General features: G+C 36.5%; 1 protein-coding gene across 3 annotated transcripts in view; it reads left to right on the forward strand.

Moving 5' to 3' along the window:
* The first annotated feature begins 10,764 nt into the window (after window positions 1-10,764).
* POSTN (periostin, osteoblast specific factor) overlaps window positions 10,765-25,078 on the forward strand; it is a 36,711-nt gene continuing 22,397 nt past the window's right edge. For all 3 annotated transcript variants that reach the window (XM_009698312.1, XM_009698313.1, XM_009698314.1), the window contains exons 1-6: window positions 10,765-10,921; window positions 12,442-12,540; window positions 19,361-19,425; window positions 20,707-20,864; window positions 21,489-21,653; window positions 22,495-22,641. In XM_009698312.1, the coding sequence (XP_009696614.1) occupies window positions 10,800-10,921; window positions 12,442-12,540; window positions 19,361-19,425; window positions 20,707-20,864; window positions 21,489-21,653; window positions 22,495-22,641 (756 nt within the window). In that variant the 5' untranslated portion in view covers window positions 10,765-10,799. The remainder of the gene's footprint in view (window positions 10,922-12,441; window positions 12,541-19,360; window positions 19,426-20,706; window positions 20,865-21,488; window positions 21,654-22,494; window positions 22,642-25,078) is intronic.

Raw genomic sequence — 25,078 nt, forward strand, 5'->3', positions numbered from 1 at the left:
TGGGTCACTTAAAGATGCATCAGACGGGCTCTGACTTCACCTATTGCACCTGCTTCTCATGAGGATGTTGTTTGAAACCAGCATCAATGTCAACCCACAGCAATGAGCTGCGTCAGGTAACTATAACTTTTAGTGTTCTACAAGCACCACGGCATAGGTAGGAATCACACAAAGCCACAGATAAGGTCCTTATAACATGAAGTGACCACTTGAGTGATTTATTCTCGGTCCTTCACAATATACTCATGCACTAAGTAGTACAAGCAAGGATGTTTTCAAAAGATGGATCTGGAAGTAAGCAATAAGCACATTTTGTGAAGCTGAGGGCTGTTCACTGTAGTTATGGGAAAAAAATGATTCTGACATTTTGATTAAGCTTGATTCTGAATACAATAACCCCTCCCCCCAGTGATTAAGCTAAATAAAGTATTTCAAAAGCCACTGGGTTGTATTGCTATGGTAACCCACTGAACCACTGAAATAATAATTGTGTGCCTGATGTTATACATAAAGATTTCATTTTCCCTCCAAAATACAATACTGATATGCTTAATCTTTTCCTCAACTCTTTACCCAATCCCCACGTCAAGAAAATCAGTTTTCTCTAACCTCGCATCATTAAATCTACTGATTTGTTAAGGTAGATTATATTCTGCATGATTTTATTTGTGTAATTTTGCCTTAGAAGTCATGATGTTTACACAGAACAAAGTTTCAGTTTAATAAAAAAAGCTATAGTAGACGTCACTTCCTATGAAAAGTCACATATTCTAGAAAGGAACAAAAATAAAACTGATATGAAAATGTCGAACTGCATCTGAACACATACAGTACAGATCAAGTCTGACTGTGCATGCTTTGAAAAGTCTAAAATGCAATAAATGTGCTCATACGATTTGCTGAATTGAAATCTAAATGTGAATCTCACATATATCTACCCGAGCAACATTCCTTTTCTGTCAATGTGTTTTGCTGAATCCATATGGAATCCAGTTAAGGGCATAAGTTTGATATCCATCAAGCTGGTTTATGTGATCTGCTTTAGAAAAGTGACGTTACTCTCATTTTCATACCATCTTAGCTCTTCAGAAGACAACTTGTGTATTATAAGATATTCATGATGAAGACAATCTCATGATTTTTGTCAAAAAAGTATTTATGTTTTGACCCACCTTATCACATTGTATGGGAGAGCTACAGTCTAGCCACAGAGAGGGACTGGAAATAGATTTTTGATATCTTTTTCATTGTGCTTTGTTTTCTGCACAAATGTAAATGCAGTGAAGGCTCTCACTGGTATGAGACAATGCCTCTGCACTGAGTTCTTATTAGCAGGACTATTTATTGGGCTTATTGGGTGAACCCATAAAACCTGAATACCTCCATTGCTGGAAGAAGTAGTTTGTTTCCTAGAAAAGCTTACACATCTTAAGCTTCTCCAAGGCTTGAACTACCTGCTTTTTGGAATGAATGTTTATTAAGAAGAAACACTGATTCAGAATTTATACTGTCTTTTTATTCTACACTTACAGTACAGTAGCCTAATCACATACTGAGAAATCCCTAAACTTTGTGCCACATACTATAGCCGGTTTTAGGGAAGGAACACCAGACAATTGCCCTATCTCCAGAAATTTTAGAACCCCAACAGGCTAGATAGGAATGCAAATGGAAAGAAGGAAGGCAATGTAATTGTCATGTCTGGAATTGGTTCTCTGAATTTGATTTCAGCTCTGTGTGGTGAACACAAACTTGAATGTCAGACAAATAGAGATGCGTGATATTTCACACCATGTGGAAATCCACGGTCCAGTCCCTCCCTGCTCAGTTTGAATGGGAGCTGTGGATATCCATTAACTCTTGAAACTCAAGATTTTAATCTGTGTTTTATAATCAACCTTGTAAATAGAATTATATTAATTTTAATTAATTGTTTGAGATATATTCTTCACTGAAAAATATTTTAATCTCTTTTTATTATCACTGCCTTATCAGTGATCAATCTTATGTTCACTTTATGCAATGACTTCTGAAACCAAGCCACATTGCTTCCAGTTCAAAAATAATCTGACCTGTAAATACCTTTAGATCTTGCTAACAATATTAATGATTCTATTGCTTGAAATCTTTGAGAATCTGACATATGATTCTTAAAAATCTGCATCTAGATGCTTAGACCACTTCTCTTTTCCCACATTCAATTGACACGACTACATCCTTTACTTAGCAATAAGACTAAATATTTTGTCATGTGCACTTGAATCATTAGAAAAAAAATCTCTAATGAATCTGGATTTTAATATCAAATCCATTTCCTTTCCATACATTTCAAGACCACCAGCTCAAGTTGAGCAAGTTAAGCTTTTAAGTTTTATTCCACCTCAATTTTGGTGATCCTTATTTTCACATCTTCCAGAATGCCACTTTACCCTATGTTTAACGTCACTACCTTATAGAAGCTGAAAGCATTTGTTTCATTTGGAGCCACTCCTAAGTCTCTCTACATTACACTTGGTGCAAAGCAGTACCAGTTCTTTTTTTATTATAGACCTAATGATGAGATCAAAGGCCTAACTTAAAATACCTATTTCATCTTTAACGCTGATTATTCCCATTCTTTTCTTGATTTCTTATGCAAAGCTTTCTCAATGATGACACACTATGTCCCCAAATAAATTCCAGTATCTTTCTTATGGTTTTGATTCATGCCCTAGAAGCTGTCTGTTCTAGGTCACAAATTCAGGCTGTAACAGGAAGAACTCATAGCAGTCAGGACTGAACAGTCTATAAATGACATGAAGCTTAGAATTTTGCCTTAAGTTGGCAGTAACCACCACAAAATTCAAAACAGATGAAACAGTTACCATTTTTGTAATATATATCCTGGGGACCCCTCCTTAGTGTTCCTGACAATGTGGACACTGCAATAAATGGCCTTTTGATTAACTTGAAGTGTGGTAACTTTTACCTGCACTGGAGTAGATTAAATGACCTTTAAAATCTGTAAAAGCTTTCCAACAGAGTAAATAAGCATTTAGTTGGGCCATTTAGAGTGCACATTACTGACAATTTACTGTCATTTCAACTTCAACCAAAAAGAAGTATTTGTAAGGAGACGTGCTACTGGATGGTACTGTCTGGCTCGTAGGATTTTTTGGTTTTATTTGTCTGTATTTTTCCTTTAAGCAGTAAAGAATAGAGATTGTGGGCACACAGTGTAGTTCACTATCATAGTATCAGGGCAATCTTGAAATATCAGTGGGATACAGCACAAGCACCCTTGATGTAGGTTTTTGCTGCTTCCTCAGGAGCAGGTACTACCTTCCGCTGCTGCCCGAATCGCTTATTAACTCCTATTGATTGGTTCGCTCAGCTCTTATCTCAGTATTGCACTGACGCTTATCATGCGCTGTATAAGCACAAGAATTCGGTAATATTGTGGATCTTATCTCAGGCTGCATGATCAGATTATGTGCTCATTCTCTAAGGAAGAAGAGAACTGTTTGCCTGTGGCAACAGCATCACCTGCTGTTGGATGAGGAATGAACATTCCCATTTCCTGAGGAGTTTGCCTAATACTTACTTTATTTTTCAGGGTAATTGAGCTGAATATGTAGATCAAATTGAGGAATAAAACCATATAATTTATGCTGAACTGTTATTTTTTATAAAATATTACATTATGCACATAACTTTGTCAGTAAATAACAATTCATATGTAGGGATCTCTAGTGTCACTTTCACACAGAAAAAGCAGAATATTTTGGTGTTTGGGGCTGTAGACTTTTCCTGAAATACTTAAGAAGGCTCAGTCCATCCTACAAAAACCTTGTGAGGGATTTATTACAAATAATCCTTCCCTGGGTTTGTAAATCATCATTAAAGATGGTTTCCTAAAGAAAAAAAAAAAAAAGGTATATTAGATACTATAAGTCTTAGTTTAGAATTACATCTAGGAACATTACATTTTAAATTTAATTATTATGCACAAACAGTATAGAATAATTTTGTAATAAACAAAAAATGTAGTATGTAACATGATATTTTAAAATTTAGCAATACCTCTTATTCCATCAGAATATGACCATAAAGATAACACTAAGGGATCGGATTGATTTTACAAGTTCTTTTGACTTGCCTGAAAACTAGACATCTGTAGCTTTCAAGGATATCCAAGGATGGATGTTTCTTCATATATTGCAGGAGCCAAAGTATCGATTGGTATCTCCAACTCTGAGTCACAGTAACAACAACTTTGAGTCTTCCTTTCTCCTTTCCTTCTCTCCCAAATTCCGATGGCTTAGAGTTCTCTTTGTGCTTCTCCATCCAGCAATGCTTTCTGTGATTTAATCCCCATACATATACACATGCTATGCCATGCGTTCATTGGGGGATATCATGGGGAAGAATAATATGAAATTACTTCACTAAACACCTTACTTAATATGTTCATTAAACTTCCAAAGATAATGTATAGAATAAGCTTAGCTAGTGAAAAACAGAGGAAATAAGAGGAGTAAAAATATTTACAGAGATGTACCAAATGAAGTTTAAATTTTAAAACAAAAATAATTGATATTGAGGAGCAGAGTCCCTTGTCTAAGTCCCGCAGGAAATGACTGGAAAGAAATTAATCCAGAATTAGCACTGGTTTCTTTTGAACCATAATAAAATCATGTTGAGATTTGTTTTCACTTTTGTATATCTTGTTGGCTGAGAGATTTTTGACAAGGAAGGCTAAGTTCAGACAAGAACAACATAATGATAGGAAGAATTGGGTAATGGGGAAACTTTAGAAGATTCTAATTGTATAGCTTGGCAATGAGAAACCTAATGGGATTTATGAGAAGAGTCTAAGGCATTTGGATAAATAAACCCAAAAGTAGGAGGAGAATTAATTTACTCCTGCAGGTGTGGTGTAGCTATTCTTAATAGCATGACCTTAATAAAAGTGAAAATTTAGGCAGAATACCACCAAGAGGCCTTGTGGGGCTAGTCATGAGAGTGGAAAATAGCAGAGGAGAAAGGTAAAAACCCAGCTGATCATCAGAAAATTTATGGTACTGTAAAGTAATCTTATTCAACATAGTATATTTCTAAGTGTCTATCCCATGAAGAACAAACCACCCAAGAAAGTATGCAAAGGGTGGGATTCTTCTCACCTGAAATTGGGCTGTCTAAATGTTAGTAGTCTAGTTCAAACTAGTCGCCTCATCTGCTCTGCTGTCAAAGGAGACAGGCACTTACAGAACACAGATCATCCACACCTGAAATCTGAATTGCCGTCTCTCCATCTGGGATAGAAGGAGAGCTGAGATTGCTAGCTTTGACTTTGAGATGGCTAAATTTAGGTGATATGAACCCTAGTTTGAAAAGCGATCGCATCAAAAATCATCAGTTGAGCACAGTCGTGATGTTTCAGAAGTGAGTTAGGATACCTTAAAATAAAACTCTGATGTGACAGAAAATAAATAGGTTACTTAAGAAGGTTTGTTAGCATCTGAATACCGGTGATAGTGGAGGAAAAAATTATGAGGCTTCTTGGACTATTTTATTTTAATTTCCAAACAAGACTGAGTATGGCTATCAACCCATGCACTCATGATCATCCTCTTCACAGGACCCACTACTAAGTCTTTCCTAGTTACTTCCTTGAGGTTTATTTCCATTTCTCATTTGTGGTGGTAGGTGTATATGGATTCATCTTCACTAAGACAGGTATGGAAAAGAAAGAGATAGCTGACAGCAGCAAACCGTTGCCAGGCAGTTACATCAGAAATCCTGCAGGGAATGTTTTAGTGATAATCCATCCCCTTGGAAACACATTTAACATTTTGGATCTTGCCTTCAGTCAAACCAAGCTTGATTTTATTCCTTTACAAACCTTCCCTTAAGGTATTATAATTATTATCATTATCATTATCATTATTATTAGGTATTTACTTTATAGCTCTGGGTTTCTGTGTATCCATGTAAACATCAAACCCTCTTCCCTCTATTTGATATTTAAAAACTCCACATATTATATAGTTTGTGTGAAACAAGGCTGCATCTGGTCTAAGCGTTGCTGGGTCCTTCACTACACCAGGGGAGCTCCTTTCCCTTGGTAGTTTGTGTGGTAGCTGGGCTTACTGTGCCCTGCACTTAAAAAAAAAAAAATAAATCTAATCTAAATCTCTATAAGGTATAAATTCCTACTGATTTGAACTGATTACACTTTACATCTTTATCCCCTGTGGTTCTCTGCTAGATACTCCCAAGGAAACAGAAGACTTTTTACATGGCTTTTTCATGTTTTATGTGATGGAGTTCTAAGCGATGTTGCAGTAAAACACCAGGTGTTAAATATTTTTTTTTCCTGACTGCAGCTCCCTTACAACACACCTGTAAGGCAGATAGGCAGAGAAACCACGTACCCCAGCTATGACTGACACAGAACTCTTTTACAGCTAAACCCTTTACTTCTAAGGTATATCACCTTGCACTTACAAACACTAAATTTCTAATACACCTGTTGTCATCAACCTTTTAGTTTGTCAAAGAGGACAATGGGTTGCTTGGGTTCTTCTAGTACATATCAATGGCATTTCTAAAAACAAACTAGTTTTTAAGAAGAGATACTGAAGCTTACTCCAGATGCAAATTGCTGATCTAAGTGAAGTTAATGACAAAATCCCAAATTTGCTGAATCAAGGTTTCCAAGGAAATCTAAGGTTTGAAGTAACAACTGCAGGATAGAGGGAGCGTCTTTTTTTCCTCTTAAAACTTTTTTGCCCATTTGCTCTTTCCACTGAGCACACACACACACTCACACAGCAAAAACTAAACACATAAAGTAGTTATAAAATAAAGAAATAGAATGTGTATAACACATGACACACATTGTAAATGATCTGAGGCATCTGCAGGTTTTAAGTGGAAAGAGAACATTTGAAAAACCTTTAATTTCCTTCCATTCTTATTTGCTAAATTTCTGCACATCATCAGTAGAATTAGCCACAAGTGACCAATAGTTAGATGCTTCTGTTACTTCAATTTGATGTAAAGGCGCTTAATCAAACCCTTAAATAATTGAATGCAAGGATTCTTGCATCATCTAATTGAAGTAATCCTCTTTAGGAATAATAAAACTAATTGCTTTATCATACAATAAATTCTTAGCGTAAGCACTTAATGCAGCCTTGAGAAAATGACTTTTGCAGAGTTCTCTCCACTAGAGGTCTCCAGAGAAATACAAGAAACAATTCAGAACAGCGGAGACCTTAGATTCTTCTTCTTGAAACTATTTACATTTCGTGGAAGATGAAAATCAGTGCTTGTTCTATACTTGTTCCAGGTATTTCTTTGGATATGCTTCTTCTGCCGTGGCTAATAAAATTCCTATTACTGTAATAATAGTTCACATCCATAAGGTGTTTTACTGCATTTTATAATTAGATTTTCAACATTTATAATTAGAATTTCAACAGCACATCCCTTAGGAAGCGTAATATCGCACAAAGTAATTTGCCAAAGGAAGAGAAAACCTAAAGTGGCTGCTTGGTGGGGTAGCAACCTTGCTAAATAAAGAACAAATTAAAATAAATAAGGTAACAATGAGCACAAGTGAAGAAAATGTTGGTTAACCAGAACAGTATTTTAGTTGGTAAATTAGAAAATTATTACCCTGGTGTGCTGTTCACCATGCCGTTATATCACAGGCAAAATAAAGCCTGGCTTCATTATTTGTTTTTATATCCAGACTAACATAAACATAAATGAGGAGTAGGATTCATGTCATTGGACTGTTTTTTTTCTTCTTGATGCTTTTTGCCTTTTTTTTTTTTTTTACTGAAAGTTTTTTAAATTATAAGTTTATGCAATTTCCATTGGGTTCATGATTTTCAAAAAAGTAATTTCCACTTAAAGATGAACTTTATCCATTTTAGCATGTCTATATTTTTACACCACTCAGAAGAGCAACTAATTCAGTGACTTAGAGATTTTTCAGAAAGTCAAGCTTATGATTACTATTTTTTTCCTCACGCTATTTTATTTCAGTGAACTTCATGTCTGCATTGGCTAGTTTTTACTAACATTTGCCTTATTAAACATAATGACGTCATCAGGGTTGCTATAAGGTTTAATGTCGATTATCCTTTAATTTGGTTAATTAAGATGACTTTATATTTGCGTAATTCTTCTTTACCTGTTTCTGTGCTGCCCTATTACCTCTGCCACCATGTTTGATATTAAGTTTGACGTATAACAATTCTTCAGATCTTTTCTTCTATACCTCTGAAGTGGAAAAGGGAGTTTTATGACATTAATGTATGGAAGTGGGAAATTGAATGGTCTTAGGATCACTATTTGTTCCCATTATGTCCAGCTTCTGTCACAATCAAAGCCAAGTGGAAACAGAGAAGAGTACGGTATTTTTAATAAGAACAACCAGTTGAAGAATTATAGCCTACTGTAGTCTGTGCAGAGAACAAATGGCATTTGCTGCAATTTGAGTTTGGGTCACTAATCAGAAAGCTGGAAAAATCTGGAAATATTTGAGAATCTGCTCAGATTGCTCCTTCTTTAACCATGGTAAATAGCTCTGTAAACAACAGGAGCTCAGTGCATGCAGCAGCTTTAGTTTCTCCTCATTTTTTGATGCTGCATGGTAAGTGTGGAAGAGAAGAACATGAGCTATGCTGAATGTTGAGAGATTCAGGAGGGAGGCACTCCTGAGAAGACAGGTTATTGGGGAAATTCTGGGACTTTCTGAAATTTGTCAAGTTACTTCAACAAAGTATCTTCTAATTTTTCCATCTGTAGAGAACTGTAAAGAGTAGACAACTGAGGTCAAGTAGCATCTTGAAATGTCATAGCTAGATATTTAAGAGGTGGTATTTCTCACTGTATTTCTTGCTGCAAAAAACAGGAAGATAAAAGGCTCTGAGAGGAATAGAAGGAGTGCAGCAGTGACATCCTCCTAACATTTATAATTTTATATCATAGAGGTGACCCCTCACCTCCATCAGCTGGCCTGACAGTGATGGTTTCAGGCATGGAGCTTTACTGAGTTCACGCACAGTGAGTCTAGAGATGCTGATACTTCCATGAGCTATCTCAAGTCACTTGCAGGTAGGATGAGTACAGGTCACATCAGAAAAGAAGTCCACCTACTATTTAATCAAATGTCCTTGCTCTTAATGTTAGGAACCATGAAGTACTACGGCTATGTAAGATATGACCTTAATCATAAAATGCCTATATACCTATACCTGGTTATAACCCTTACCTATGATGATATGTAGGAAATTGTTATCTCTGCTGGCTGGTCTTTGCCCCGTTTGTGTCTGTTCTATAATGAGAGGTTGGTCCCAGGTGTGCCAGTCCAATACTACATCCATTTCCAGCTATTCACCTCACTACTCGCTCTGGTTTGGAGGAAGAAACTCCAGCAAAGTGTTGCAGTTAGAACTCACCTTACTTTCATGAAGATCTGAAATGATCTATAGACTATACCTTGACATTGTATTCACATGCAAACATTTCTACATAAATGGCAGATTTTTTTCCTTGACTTGAAACTTGCAAACTCCTGGATTGCAGTCCAAACACCAGCTGTCCCTGGAGGCTTAGGACTGTCACTTCACTGGAGGCTTGAACCTGTAGGGATTGATTCACGGACTCTGGCGCGGGTAAAACCAAAGACCTTTATTGTTTACAAGTTTGTGCTTATATAGATTCACTAGCTGTCCATGCGCTCTAGTTTGTTCATGGATTGGTTAACCCCTGCTGTCCACGTGCCATGGCTAAGCTTTTAATTGGTGCTGTTAATCAAGACGCGCGTCTTCTAGTTTGGGTCTCACAGCTGTGCTTCAAAACATTTTTATCTTCAGCTCACTTTCTGCGCTTGCTTCATTACTTGCTTTCTCAGACTGTTTCCTTCAAGGCTATGTTGTTCAAGGTCACTCGCAACACTCCCTGTGAATCCCACATGAGCCTGTCACTTCACCCTTCTGCCTCATTTCCCTCATTTACATTTTCCATTTACTTCACAAGATGCTCTCGAGGAATGACTAATAAGCATAGAAACTTATAAATATAGAAAATTCATATTTTCAGATACTCAGTGATTTTTATATGATTACATAAAGCTCTGAATAAAAGGATTACGTAATAGAAGTGTTATAATTAGGATTAAAATGAATATTTAAGCTAATACTGCATTTAATGGTGTAACTACTTCATAATCAGAATCTGTGTTTATACAGCTTCTTTTTTCTGAAGACAAAAATGTTATTCCAGGTTATTGACAACGGTATTGTTTGGAACTTTCATCAGCTTCACTAGTTAAACAGCTCATAGCTGATAACCGTGAGGACATGGAAAACAAAGGGAAGCGGTGCAGTTCTTATGGGAACAGACAGCATCTTCCTCTGGGTTTGAACAAAACCACACGCGATGATCACGACCTCTGGATGCTTCAGTTCTATAAATATCAAATCATAAGCCAAAGTCTAAACTTCTCAAACTTTCTCTGCTGTTGTGTCAGCACAATAAAATGCTAAGCTTTCTGTAATAAGGAAGAAATTAGTCAATCGAGGATTAAAAAAAATGGTTTATATGGTTAATTTATGCTACTAATTTAGGTTACTGAAGCTGGCAGCAAAAGCTGCTGTTCTAAGGAGGGTGGTACGAAGTTTCAGGTTGATCCTGTGGTTCCCTCCCACCACCTTCCAACATGTATATAAATTGTCAGCTCTCCAGACCCTTTGCCAGTTCTCTCTTCTAGACTTGCCAGAAGCAACAGAGGACTAAAGATGAAGATCTTTTTCTTATTCACCTTTTCCACTTTTTTATTGTCTGCTTTTGAACAAGCAGCTGCTTCTGCTCACTATGACAAGATTTTAACTCATAGTCGAATAAGGGCACGCGACCAAGGGTGAGTAACTGGGTTTTATTTCTGTTTTAAAAGGGAGCTTGTTAATCTTTATTCTCCCTTTTCTTCTTGTGTTATATTAAATGTGATTTTTCACTGTGAATTCTTACTATCATTCAAGTAGAACTTTCTTTCTCAATTGATTTTACAAGAATTGTTCCTAAATAAAAAGCTTTCTGAAGAGTTTCAAAAGGAGACAGAATACTGTTAAACTTCATAAAATGTGGAAAAATCTAATATCACCGTTTCTCAATGAAAAAAATACATGCATTTTAGAATCACTGAAGTTAATGACAGTTCACAAGTAATATAATGGGACATCAGATAGGTTTAATGTATGTTTTCAAGTGTTTGAATAGAGCTGACACCTATCTCACAGTATTTGCCATCTTTATTCCATCCTAATGAAAATCATGACCTCTATTTAAATGCTTTCTAACATGGGAATACATACTGGGAGCCCTTTGTAAAACTTCTGTTCCCAGTAGAGCAATGCGGCAAGCTGCTCGGCAGGGTACCCAAAAGACAATGCTTACAAGCCAGGCTGCTCACAGGCATGGAAATAATTTGAACAAGTGGTGTCAGGGAGACACATGTGTCTAAACACATTTTCCTTCAGTCTTCTTAAGCAAAAAAAGTTCTCTGAGTAAGAATTGTTTACCATTCTATCTTCCTTTGTTGGATTCCCTCTGCCTGCTATGCACATGTATGCACAGACTGAGTTTTCAAATAAAAAACTTCACTGTCTTCCCATTGACGTAAAATATGTGTTCTAACTTTTGAACTAACGATATTTTTTTAATTGTAGAAGTATAAAAATTAGTGACAAAATGCTTTTGCTCCTTGGAATTTACCCTGAAGAAATTCCTTTTCTGTACACTACTATGCTAAGGAACAAGTATTCCTCGTTTGAAATCTGTGACTTCTTTTATTTACATGCCAATTTACCCTTTGGTCCACAGTAATTCCCAGAATGTTTGCTTAGGTGCCTGCGGTACTCCAAACAGTTGGTAATCAAAATAGCTGATTGATTTACAGAAGACAGGGTTTCCTTCTACATAAAGAACAAGGCACTTTTCTTCCCCATCTCCCCATGACCTTCAGCCGCACAGAAGTGTACAAGACAAAAACTTTAATGAAAAGAGCCTGATGGTATTCAGAACTCCGTCCCCGGTGGCTAGTAATTAATTCACTTCACAGGGGGAAGGAGGAAATGTAAGGCATGTTAAGACTTGACTAGGTACAGCTGGTGATCACTGCCCATCAGAGAGAGGGGGTCAAACCAGAAGGGAGGGGAATCTTCTGTCCCTGCTGGGAGGGTGGGCTTGCCTAGGAACCCAGCTGGGCAGTCGTGGGAGCTTGGACTGTGGTTGCTTGAAAACACACCTGACCTGGGAAGTGAAGCCAGATGTTCATTTCTTCCTCTTGCTCAACAGAAATGGTATTTGCTGCTATTTTATGTAGAACTTTTCCAAAGATGTACAGAAACTTCTTTTTGAAATGTTTCTCACTCCCATCCATAGCCCAAATGTCTGTGCCCTTCAGCAAGTTATGGGAACAAAAAAGAAATACTTCAGCACCTGCAGAAACTGGTACCAGGGAGCCATCTGTGGAAAGAAAGCGTAAGTATGCTCTGTTTCAAAACTATTCTCCATTCACTGAGATAATATAATGTATGGTTAGAAAACTATCCTTTCCTCAGAGACAAACTAACTGTTTGTTTCAATTGCTGACACAGGAAGAATTCAGTTCATAATTTTACAGGGTTACAGCTTCTCTTTAGCTGCTTCTAAAACCACCTGGATAACTGATTCAATAGTTGTTGCCAAAAATAATCGCAAAAGGAGTGGAAAGTCTGAAAATGACAGCATAGTATATAGTCTTTTTTAAGTTTAAGAGGCTTCAAGCTATTAGTTTCAGCAATACTTCTCCAAGTCAGGTATTCATGGCGTTATTTTAAACACAAAGAGATATGAGGTTAGGTGACCTACCCAAAAAACACAGAGGGACCTAATGGTTCAGTTGTGAAAATAACTAGGCACCACCCAGCAGAGCTGGCTGCTCAGACCACATCTCTCTACAAAACAAAACAAAATTAAAATACGGTTATGGATACAGATTAAATCTGGGTGACCCTGGTGTTCTTTTTGGAATCGGTGTGCATATTTCAATTGTCACTTCTTCTCAGAATGCAAGTCATTGCCTTCTCTGTGACAACACGTCAAAGTCACTACAGTTTCATCAGCCATAGAGAGCAGCTTCAGAGAGTGAACACGTACAAAATCCCCAGTCCTGAACTTGGTCTGCCCCAATTGTCTAGCTTAGAATTAAGTAATTTAACAGACTGACATTGTTTACCCATACAATAAACTACTGTTTTTCTCGTGTACCACATTTTCTTTTGCTGTTGTGCAATTACTTAGATAAATTTCTCAGCAGTTGTCACAGGCAATCATTATTTTTATTTCACCATTATTTTCTTATAGGGTCCAAATAGGTCAGGGGGGACATTTCTGAAAAGCTTGACTGAACAGGAAGCCTGGACTTTGATTGCAACTCTGTCTTAGGGTATTAGGAGTCTCTTAGTGAAAGCCTATAAAACTTTTCCAAATGCCCAAGTAACATTTAAGTACCCAGTTTGAACAGTCACTGAGAGAGTGTATGCCCTAAGACATAAAGATCTTAAGTTATATTGATACATGGTGCAAATTGTATGTATGAGGAATTTAACTCCATTTAAAGTAAGAAAGATTTGTATTTAAAACTTTCCTAATGACCATCAACCACTGTTTTAGATGTTAATGTAATGTGGAATAGAATTTTTTGTTTCTGTGCCAAAGACTTCCTTAACAGAGGTCAGTATGGAAGAAAAATATCCACAGTGTTAGCAATATAAGCCAGATGAAGATGACTCCCTTTGTAAACAAGCTCTTAAATTCTCTTGAAAATGTTTTTCTGATCAACAATAATCCACTAAATAAACTAGAAAGGAGAGCTTGAACAAGAATTGACCGATAATTTGCAATTAGTCATATTTTTATTCCCATTGTCACAGTCATGAGTCAATAGGATTCACATTTTCCAGTCCATTCTTCAATTTTTAAAAAGTGTTTCTAAATATAGAAACAATTATAAATTCGAGGGAGGTGGGGGAAGACACAGAATATATTTGACTTTAAACATTTACACATAGCTCATATTGAATCCAAGTGAGCCTTTACAGAGTGCTTCTGAGTTAAAACTGCAACTGTAAGACTTTGTAAACTTCTATGAAATTCATTGAATGCTTCTTTACACAAAATTTAAGAATTTATATGTTGACAAAGAATTAGATGCAGACATAATCTAGGTTTATGCTGGGGAGTGTGGAGGAGCACAAAAAATGACGCAGAGTGTGCATACCTCACTAGCAGTGCTAATACAGTTACCGTCTTTATGCTCTCTTCAGTGCATCTACATATATGACACTTTCATAACTAACCCAATATCCTTTTCCTATCTATTTTTTCATTTTTCTTCAAAGCCAACTTTACACTTTGTTTCATTTTTCAGCTGGTTCAGCTATCTTGGCTGACAAACAAGTATATTCATGGTTCTTCTTGAGCGTGATCCCTATACTTACTAATGTAAAACTGATTAAGACTCCCAAATTATTATTTAGGTGAGAAAAATGCCTCCAGTAATGTTTTTTACACTGTTAAAATCAGACATGTAAATCAGATAGTAGTCAGGCAAGGACCTGAAGTGGGCTTGGATTGTGGTTTCTACTGCTGCTCTTGGGTGTCAGAGGCTTTGCGTTTTTTGAGATTGCTGAAAGATGCTGCATGTCATAACAAAATGTTGGAAAGGAACCTTAGGAAAAAGACTGAGGGAAGATGTAGTAGGAGGAAGTTTTTTTCCATTTTTTTTCTGAGAAAATGTTTTCAGTCTTTGACAGCATACCATAAATTAATGGAGCTGTTATACTTCCAACACAGTGAGACACTGATTCCAGCACACAGTCTTGCCTTTCAAGCACTGCCATGGCTTTGAAGTCTCAGCTCTAAAGTCAGTCTAGACATGAAGAGTGAATCTATGGCCCCACCAGAGCCAAGGAAAAGACCTGATTTTCATGCCCCAGGCTGTGACGCTAAGCTTTCTGCTATTGTAAACTTCATTAGTTAGTAATTGTTTGGTTAAGGAGATAGAAGAAAGTAACAGCAGTAAGTTAGAGTGGAGGTAGTGCAAATCATAATGAACATCCTACTGAGACAAGCCATCTGATTATTCTAAATCCCCAGAAGTTTCTTTGGAACGTAATTGGCTGTCTGGAATCCTAACCAGTCTCTCCCATTTTGATTTTGGCTTTGTCTTTATAAGGAAATCCAGACAGGTTAGAACTCATTTTTCATACAACTTGTAGATTTGTATGCATTTGATGATGGTAATAATGATCCATTTCCAGTCAAACTATACTGTGTGTGGTCATTTACCCCACCTCTACCTTCAATTTTTTCAGGACCCATAGGTTTATAGTTTTTATCAGAACGTTTCCTTCTCCTCCAGGTGGCATTGTAGTCCTGACTTCATTCTTCCTTCAGGGGATGTGCTGCAAGTCATCCAAAATACTTCACCTTTTGAGTAAAGTCTGCCATACCACTGACTTCTTTGGCACTACATTTTATTTCACTGCAGATGCACTGGGAAGAAGGTTATTTCCTGAAAATTACTTAGGCTGAAACTTGGATATTCTCAAAGTCAGTTTTGGAAAACAACCTATTCCTGTGGTTTTATTCCTAGATAGATATCATGTCTTCCCCTGAGAGGAAGTCCGCTCTCAGCACAAATCTGACAGGGAATTAATTACTTTGCTGAGATACAGAAATAAAATTAATTGTGCAGTGATAGATACTTTCATGTAACAGGGAAAATAGTTTGAGGCAATAGACAGTTTGGACTCGTTGAACTAAAGTCAGGTGGTGACTTTGTTCTCTTCACTGATTAGAGCTTAGAGGAATGTAAGCTGTAAAACATTTTACAGAGCCTGTGTAAGGCCTGAAGTGAGAAGCCTGCTCCAGTCAACCAGAGGAAGACATCGAGCGGTGGGGCTGGGTGGAATTGGGGATGGGAGTCTACACAAAACTATCACCTACTTTCTCCCTCCCTCATCTTTTAACACTCCTACCATTGTACAAGCACTCACAGAGCAAGGCTAGAGGGGGAAAACAGTGTGTATGAGAGTAAGGTAAGTCATAGAACTCCTGAGGGTTTTTTTGTGGCTGTAACAGAGCATCTGTTCTAACTTAGTCTTAGCTGATAATGGGAGTTTTATACTCTATGTACTTAAAACAGAAATGCAGACATGACTAAAGAGGTTACTGTAATAAGAATATTAATCCAAAGGACAATGGCTCTTCTCATGTTAATATCTCCATGTTAACAATCTTCCCTAAGTTGTATATATGATCTATAAAATGTTAACTTAAGAATGCTTTTATTATTTACACTTCCTATCCACTGTTGTAAATTTCCAATTGGGATGCAATTTAAACATTTGCTAAAATCAAAGTCTATTGGACCAGAAGGCTTTCCACTGTTTCTCTGCAGTATTTTATCTCCATGCCAGCAAGGAGTAGAAACAGATGAGTCACAAAGCCGATCTGAATAAACTGAAAACTGGCTCTGTTAGCCAAGAATAACAAGGACTTAAAGTAGTGTTGCTCTGCCCCTTTTTCCTTTGGAATATACTCCTTTGGATGAGTTCAGAACAACTTTGTCCTAAAAAAAGACCCACCAACCAAACAAACAAAAATATCCTACTCCAAAACCAAAAAAAAACCAACAAAAACTCCAAAAATTCAACAATACAGCATTGTTTCTCATCTGAGTAACTGCTTTCTTTACTCGTCTACTTTACTTGCACCATCTTGTATTGCACTAATAGGGAGATACAGAGGAGGATAACTTATGATGTGAGATGGTACTTCCCCCGTGTACTGTATCTGGACACAAGTGGTACTGAGGAACTGCATCTTGCACTGAGTTTTATCTGGTTCTGACCCTATTGTGGGATGCTCCATACAGACCCCTTTTCTCCCATTCCATCTTTCTCACTATATTTTGAGCATAGCTGATACATGGACCTCCTAATTGCAGACATCTGTAAGGAAACATAAATACTGTAAGTAGGAACTTACAGTAACCCTTGATGACTGAAAAAAAGCCTGGGCTGTACATAAGCAGTTACATAGTAAAAAAGGCACGGATCTTGTAATGCTTGGCTGAAGAAGCATTTTCTTTCTTAACTATGTTATTCAGCCAGTTTTCTGCCTTTCATTAATTGTGTCTTTGTTGGATACAGTAAGAAGACTAAACTTGCCATGTCTTATTCTGTGCTTATAACTCAGCTTCCTCCTTCCTTTTTCCAAAAGCTATTTTAGACTGCAGTCTTTCATAGCTGCTCATGGGGTGATGGGGGGACATTTTCTGTTCCATGGAAGGAAGAAATATTTGATCATGACAGAGCAGTTCACACAGTTGGGAGAACATTCTGCCTGCTATTCTGCTACACATTTTTCTTTAATCAGATATATTTTTAAAAAACAAATTAGCTTCTGGCAGGGATGCAACAAGGAGGAAGAGTATAAAATTAATTTCCTTCTTAGTTAGAAAATCTGTAGCCTGAACTGTATGCTGCTCTTGCATTCCCAAGAAATAGCCATTCAGTGAATTTCTTTAAAGAGATGTATTAAAAAGAACCGTACAAATACTTTTGGTATATGACTTCTCAGTTGAAAAAACGCACGTGGCAGAAGAGTGAATATGTCATGTGTGCATATGTATATGAGGGAATGGAGACAAAATATTTTCATAGCACAGAGAAATAAAAGACTATGGTTTTTTAAAAAAGAGGATCTTTAATCTTCACTAGCTCTATCAGATTGCTGTCAATTACAGAATTATAATCCTCACTTCTAAAACCATTCTTTGTAATGCTGTTGTTCTTCCAGTCTACTTTCATCTGTTAATGTCTTCAAGTAGTTTGGATGTTGAAGGGCTTGAGTTCAACTTTTCATTTGAATAAGCTGTTCATATTAATGTGTTTGTGATTAGTGTTTTGTAAGCTTTAGTTTATGAAAAATGAGAGAATTGTACTCAGCTGCCACCAGAGTCTGCAAATTAAAAGCTGGAATGTAGTGGTGAAGACTCAGTAAAAACCTTCAAGGAATTACTATTCAGAACTCTAGCACTGCCAACATCAGCCACACCTATAAAAATAAATCTATCATGTAAAACCATGATGGCAATTTTCCCTTGTCATTCACAGTGTATGATAATTTGAAAAGTAGTATTTGAAGTCTAATGTCTTAAAGTTTACGGTTTAGACTTTGGTAAGATTGTACAGTTTGTTGGCATTACCTCTCCTGAGGAGCCAAAATCAACTCTGTGACAATTTTCATGAATTTGCAGTTTCATAAAAGAGAGAACTTGTCAAGCAGATCTGTGGTAGAGCTTATATTTCTGTCATATTAATTAAGAAGATATTGTATCTTATAAGTCCACCGACGTTAAATTGAGTGTTACAGTATAAAATTACCAGTTAGCTCTGGTTTGCTGTTATGTATAGCTTACATGTACTCAAGAATGAGAATATTTTATTGACTTCATGATATAACAGTTCCTGGTCCCTAGTATTGACAGATTGTATGTATGGTGTGATGACATACTCTTTTAACTGTTTTTGATTTCTTGTCTGGTTTTCATCCTCACTGCATTTACCAGTGAATGTTCCCTTGTGTCCATCTATCCAGTCTTTAGTGACTTCCTTCTTTATAACCTGCTTTCTGTCTGTTCTTAATTAGTTCTCTCCCTCGTTCCTGAGCTTCTTCAGTCTTCCTTGAAAAACTGAGGCTCTGCCATCCCACTTTCTATCACCATACAGTCCACCAGACCTTCTCCTAAATACTTGTTTAGTTCCCACATCAAGTATATAGGTGACTTCATGTAGTTTTGTCGTTTTAATTTCCGTTCAGTTAATTTTTTTCTTTTTCCTTTACCACGCTGATGCCACCAGTTTCTCTCAATGTCCTCACTTTCTTTATTTTTCCCTTTCTTCAATCCCATCCAATATTTTCAAAATAGACCAGTTAAGTTAATTTTCTCCAGCTGCTGTTCTAGTCATGTCATCTTTTAATAACTCTACAGGGGTTCTGTATCCCCTCCCATGTTCATTCCTAGCACTTAACGATGGCAGTCATTCTGTAAATTCAAAAGCCTTACATTTAGTAAAATGCAAACAATTTGTAGTCTATACAGAAAAGGTAGAATGATAAAAAAAGGATGAAGATCTGGAGAGTGTGTACTTAGCAATGAAAAACTGGTAATAAAAAAATAGGCTTGGCTAAAATTAGTGTACACTTGTCCTGTATATTATTTAATTGTGCTTTTGTCTGTATTCCACAGAACTGTCTTATATGAGTGCTGTCCTGGCTATATGAAGATGGATGGTATGAGAGGATGTCCTGCAGGTACAAGCTTATTTTCATATGAATGAGTCAGTATATGAGAAGCATTACAACACAGGGGAGTTTCAAAGGTGGTCATCTTGACGAATGATTGCCTCTTTTTAAGAACTACTGCCTGAGAATACACAGCTTCATTTGCACACAGCCAACACAGTTAAAAAAATAGCCAGCACTGTGTTTGACCATGCAGTTTAAGTTGAACTTCCCACCTCTGTCCAGTTGCTGGATTGGAGATGAACAGTAGTGTCTTCAGTTCCCAAAACTGCCAAAGAACTTTTATTCCTATTCCCATCACATTCCAAAATAACCTAAAGCATACCAGTGAGGTCAGAAACCCAGGACATGAAGTGTGGCATATCTGAATTCTGTTTATTCCTTTTTCTGAGAAGACTTGAATCTTATTTTCTAAAAGAGTGGTGTAGGCTTTAAAAAAAGAGTGAAAACAAAGACAGGAATTCTTAATTTCTCCTATTTGTACTATTCTATTTTGCATAAATAAAATTAATTGCAACAGGGAAGAGTAATCTGAGAAGGAATATATTTCATAACTTTAGATCCCTATATCTGAACTAATCCTTTTACATTCAATAATATTTAGGCATACCTAAGGCAGAGTTTAGTTTGTTTAGATGTATTAATTTAGATATTTACATTAGGATGAGGTCAGTCACACTTTAGAATTGCCTGTTCCTCTGCATGACCATAAAAAGAGCCAAGAACAACTAGCTAGCACACAGATGCCTCACTTCTAGATGCCTAGAATTAGGAGAGATGAATCCTGTTCTCAAGTAGCTGTGTTTTAACTGTGCAATGGCCATTCTTACTTTCTGGATGAATCAATATATGCACAAACCACACACTGGAAGAAGAGCGAGAGGCCTCACAAGAATAATTCTGGTCCACCATGACCAAATGAGACCCACTTCATCGAAATTTTTGTGATTACAGATGGAATCTACTCCTGTCCTCAGTGGATAGCCACCCATTTCAGGTTGGGTTGGCACAAAACAAGACAACTCTTCTAAAGAAAACATTACAATATTTGGTTTTGTTTGATCTAATTTTTCATTAAGTAAATAAAAATAAATAACAAGCAGATGTGTTTGGGTGGGTTTTGAGTAAGTTGACAATGGAATTTTGATCCAAGTACATCGTTTTAATATTGATTTAAACAATTTCAGAAAGGCAATACTACTGTCCAAGCAAAAGAAACAAAGAAGTTTTGATTGTGAGAAACTGGATGACTGAAGAGTTTACAGTATTCTTATCTCATGTTTATTTTAGTTGCTCCTATTGATCATGTGTATGGTACGCTTGGTATTGTGGGAGCCATCTCCACGCAGCAGTACTCTGACATATCAAAGCTGAGAGAAGAGATTGAGGGACGAGGTTCATTCACTTTCTTTGCACCAAGCAACGAAGCCTGGGAGCAATTAAGTTCAGTAAGTGTGTGTGTGTGTGTGTGCATGCATGTGTTAAAGTGTGTTTCTCTTTCAGCTAATGTTTTAGCTGCAACAGCTAGTCTACGATAAGGTAGACTAGAAACAACATTGTTATTTTAGATATAAAAGGACATCGCACAAGTTATAATAAAATAATTTGCGTGTTTAACATGCATTGCTGAAGCTAGAGAACCTGAATTTATTTTCAGGAGTACTAAGCACTTGCATGACAAATATTAATATCATTAGATCATTAGTGTTATTAGCATAGTTTGGGGGAAACTGACAGGAATTCCAGCAATTGTGTGATGTAGAGTATAACTGTATTTGTCAGTGATTCAGGTGTTCTTCTTTTAGTAGTTTTTGGTTAAATAAATACTGAATCAAAGCTCCTCCACTGACTTGTCTGTGAAGAGACCTCTTGTCTTCCATTTGTGAGCAAATCAGACTAAAGTACCATTCAAGTAGAGCCAGATTGACAGGTATCAAAGTCGTGCCTTCTAATAGGAAATATCCATTGTTGAATACGTAAAAAGCATATGTTAAGGTAAAACAATATGTACATCTTTCCAACTGGAAGAATGTTCTGAAGCTTCTAATGAATTACATTTCTTTCTTCTTCAGGAAATTCACAGGAATTTGGTTGACAACGTAAATATTGAACTGTATAACGCTCTCCACCACCACATGGTAAACAAGCGCATGCTGACAAAAGATCTTAAGAATGGCATGACCCTGGTGTCTATGTATAATGACCAGAAATTACTTATTAACCATTATCCTAATGGGGTAAGTCTATTATCTTTTTTTTTTTCCTAACATAATTATTCAGTTATAGCCATTACTTTTTCATTTATTTCCTTTTATAGCTAAGAAAATAAGTTATAGAAAGTCTAACATCTAGCAAGTAAGTTTCCACTGACCACAATAAGTACATTTTCTTGAAGAAATTTTGTCTGCTGTTTAGACTAATCACTAAGAAAGAATTACGGAACATGTGCTGTTTGCTGTTTAGAAATCAAAGTTCAAGTGAGAAAGAACTTTCTTCCTATAAGACAAAGCCTTTTGTGGTCAAAATATGTGATCATAATAAATCTGAGAGCAAAATCTACTGTTAATCTTCATGCGTTTACAAAATAATATTAAATCTGATCTTTTATTTGAATTGGAGTGCACAGTAGAAAAATGTAAGATTGAGGGGGACACACTTCCATTGTTTGCATGGAAAAAAAATAAATTTTATAAATGCTGGAAGTCTCCCAGTTAAGTCACTCATCTTTGTTGCCTTAAATGAATAAAAGTGTTTATGTTGGACTACAGTTTACATCAGTAAAAACCAACGCAATCACTATATTAACCAGATATGGAAAAGAAATCTGAATAATTAAAATGAGAAATAAAACATGAACATGAAATTAATGTAGCCTGAATAAATCTACTGCTAGCTTTCCAGAAGCTTAGTCAGCCTTTGTAATCTTACAAGTTTTACTTAAAATTTAACATAAAAACTGAAAGAACAACAGTGAATACATAATGTGCAGTGCATACATTGCCAATCTGTAAGAATCAGATTCCAAGTATATGATCACATTAATGCTTAATCTTCTACTGTTTGATTCTTCAAATATAGGTTGTTACTGTTAACTGTGCCAGGGTGATCCATGGCAACCAGATTGCTACCAATGGTGTTGTTCACGTCATTGATCGTGTCCTGACCGCTGTTGGAAATACCATTCAAGATTTCATCGAAGTCGAGGATGATCTTTCATCTCTTAGAGTAAGTGGACAAAAATAAAATTACTTCTCTGGTCTTTTAGGTTTTTTTCTTCTTTCTTTTCTATTTGTGTATGATACCTGGAAGTAAGAAGGGTTGGTTCAGCAAGAGACAGTAATAAATTAAGAACCCCTGCCAATATTGCAAATCTAACTATGTAAAAAGGCAAAGAATGTCTTACATAAGGAGTTTACTTCTGCTCTTTTGTGGATCAAATAAGATCACATCAATAGGACAGAATGTGTCCCTGTACATAAAAAAGTGTATCTTCTCCTCAAGCACTGAAGTAATGAGATGTGTAAGCATAAGTTACAATGTCTGATGCTAGATAAATAAGAATAATTTCAAAACAGATGGTAAAAAATGGTAAAAAACCAAATAAATTCCAGAACCTGACTCATAGTAAGTTTCAGAACACCAGATACATGTAGGAAGGATTTTTCTTGCAGAGAGGAAGCCGGGTTTTTTTCTGTCTAAGTCTCTAATTTCCCCTCTTTCTGGAAGATGTGTCTGCTTAGTATAATGGGATTTCATGCTGCGCATGTTTAAAAAAAATATGCCATGGTTTCGCAAATAGCTATTGTCCTTTTCCCTCCTCCATCTCCTCAATAAGTACAAAATAATATTTTAAATGCAGAGGCATAAAGGTGGAAAACACTCTCTGAATCCCTCAAATCCAGTCCATGACAGTTGTAGGCAATCACACCATTTAATTCCTTTAAAAAACTGAATATAAAAGCCAACCCTTTCTAGTCTCCAGTTGAAAAAGAAGCCCTCTTTATTTCATGTTTTCCTGGGCACTCTTTTTTATGGCTCTTCTATTTGGGTTTAACTTTTGTGAACGCTAAGCAGACATTTTCACCTAATCCTAGATAAGGTCTTACCTATTCCTTTTGTATTAACTTGCATACCTCCCTAACGCTGCTTGAAAAAACTTGCTCGTTTCCAGGATACATGCTAACATCATGCTTGTTTTTCTTTCAGTTGCATCACATTGCACTCTACCTTTCTGACTTTTCAAAGGATGAAGTCCCTGCTTATAGCACATACACCTGCTAATTCCTATACGTGTGCCTCCGCACTTCGTACTGTGTTAATGACATTGGCTCCAAAAGCAAATGTGCTAATGAAATCATTAAACAAAATCAGCCCTGAGACTCTAATATGACATTTGTTTTAGAATGGCGATTTCCATCTTCCAGTTCACCAGTTTCGTATGCACCTTATCTTTCTGTCTTAGGTTGAGCTAATTGTATTTCATATTTAACTGAGTAAATTCTTTGTTCAAGTCCAGATGTGTTCAATTTTACATATGTTCTTCTTCTAGAAAACCTGTTCATGATTTATATTGGCATATTCTATCATATTACCGTTTTAATCCGTCATATATTCTCACAGTATCTTTGATTACTTTTTCTGTATTGTTCTTTTTCTTCAGTCTTTGATTCTAATGAGAACAGGTTACAGCCACCAAAGAAATACATGTTGTTATAGTATTCCTTTTCAGGATTAATCCAATAATGGAAACACCCAAATTGTGAGGTTGTACAGAGGAGATTTATAAGCAAGTTAAGATTTATTTAAGGAATAAAAGGGAAATCATATTTTATTTTTGAGTTGGATTTTGTTTAGTTCAGACTGCTTACTTCTTCTTCATTACTAGAAAGTAGAGAATTTTTAATCAATTTTTTTTTTTAACGTCCCGAGCTTAGTAACATTTTAGGAATTGAAAGCCTGGAGATAATTTTTCCTGCCCTCAAAGCCTGAGATAGAATGGAATAGAATATTTCACTTGAAAGGCACCTACAACAATCACCTAGTCCAACTGCCTGACTACTTCAGGACTGACCGAAACTTAATGCTTGGTATTAAAGGGCATTGTCCAAATGCCTCTTAAACACTGACAGCCATGGGGCATTGACCACCTCTCTAGGAAGCCTGTTCCAGTGTCTGACCACTCCCTCTCTAAAGAAAATCTTCCTCATGTGAAGTCTGGTGCAGCTTTGAACCATTCCCACACGTCCTGTCCCTGGATCCTAGGGAGAAGAGCTCAGCCCCTCCCTGTCCACGTCCCCTCCTCAGGAAGCTACAGAGGGCAATGAGGTCTCCCCTCAGCCTCCTGTTGTGATTCAAAACCTCCTCCTTATATTTAATCAACTTAGTCATACACCTGTAACACTGGGTTTTTTTAATTATTATTTCAGGGGCAGATTATTAGCTTTGATAGACTATTTCCTTGATCTACTTTGGCAAAACCAATATGTTCACATTTTTCATTCAAAAATTCAGGCCATAATAATAAAATTTTCTGTGCTGTTATTACCTCTGTCATAATTTATTGATTACTGTGTGCTAAATTGAGGAGGTAACTTGGTATATCAAGACACATTTTTCCCATAAAATTGATTTTCTATTCCTTTTTGTCAATTCATTTTTTCAT

Source organism: Cariama cristata, unplaced genomic scaffold (assembly GCF_000690535.1).
Source record: "Cariama cristata isolate BGI_N322 unplaced genomic scaffold, ASM69053v1 scaffold20954, whole genome shotgun sequence".
NCBI classification, from domain to species: domain Eukaryota; kingdom Metazoa; phylum Chordata; class Aves; order Cariamiformes; family Cariamidae; genus Cariama; species Cariama cristata.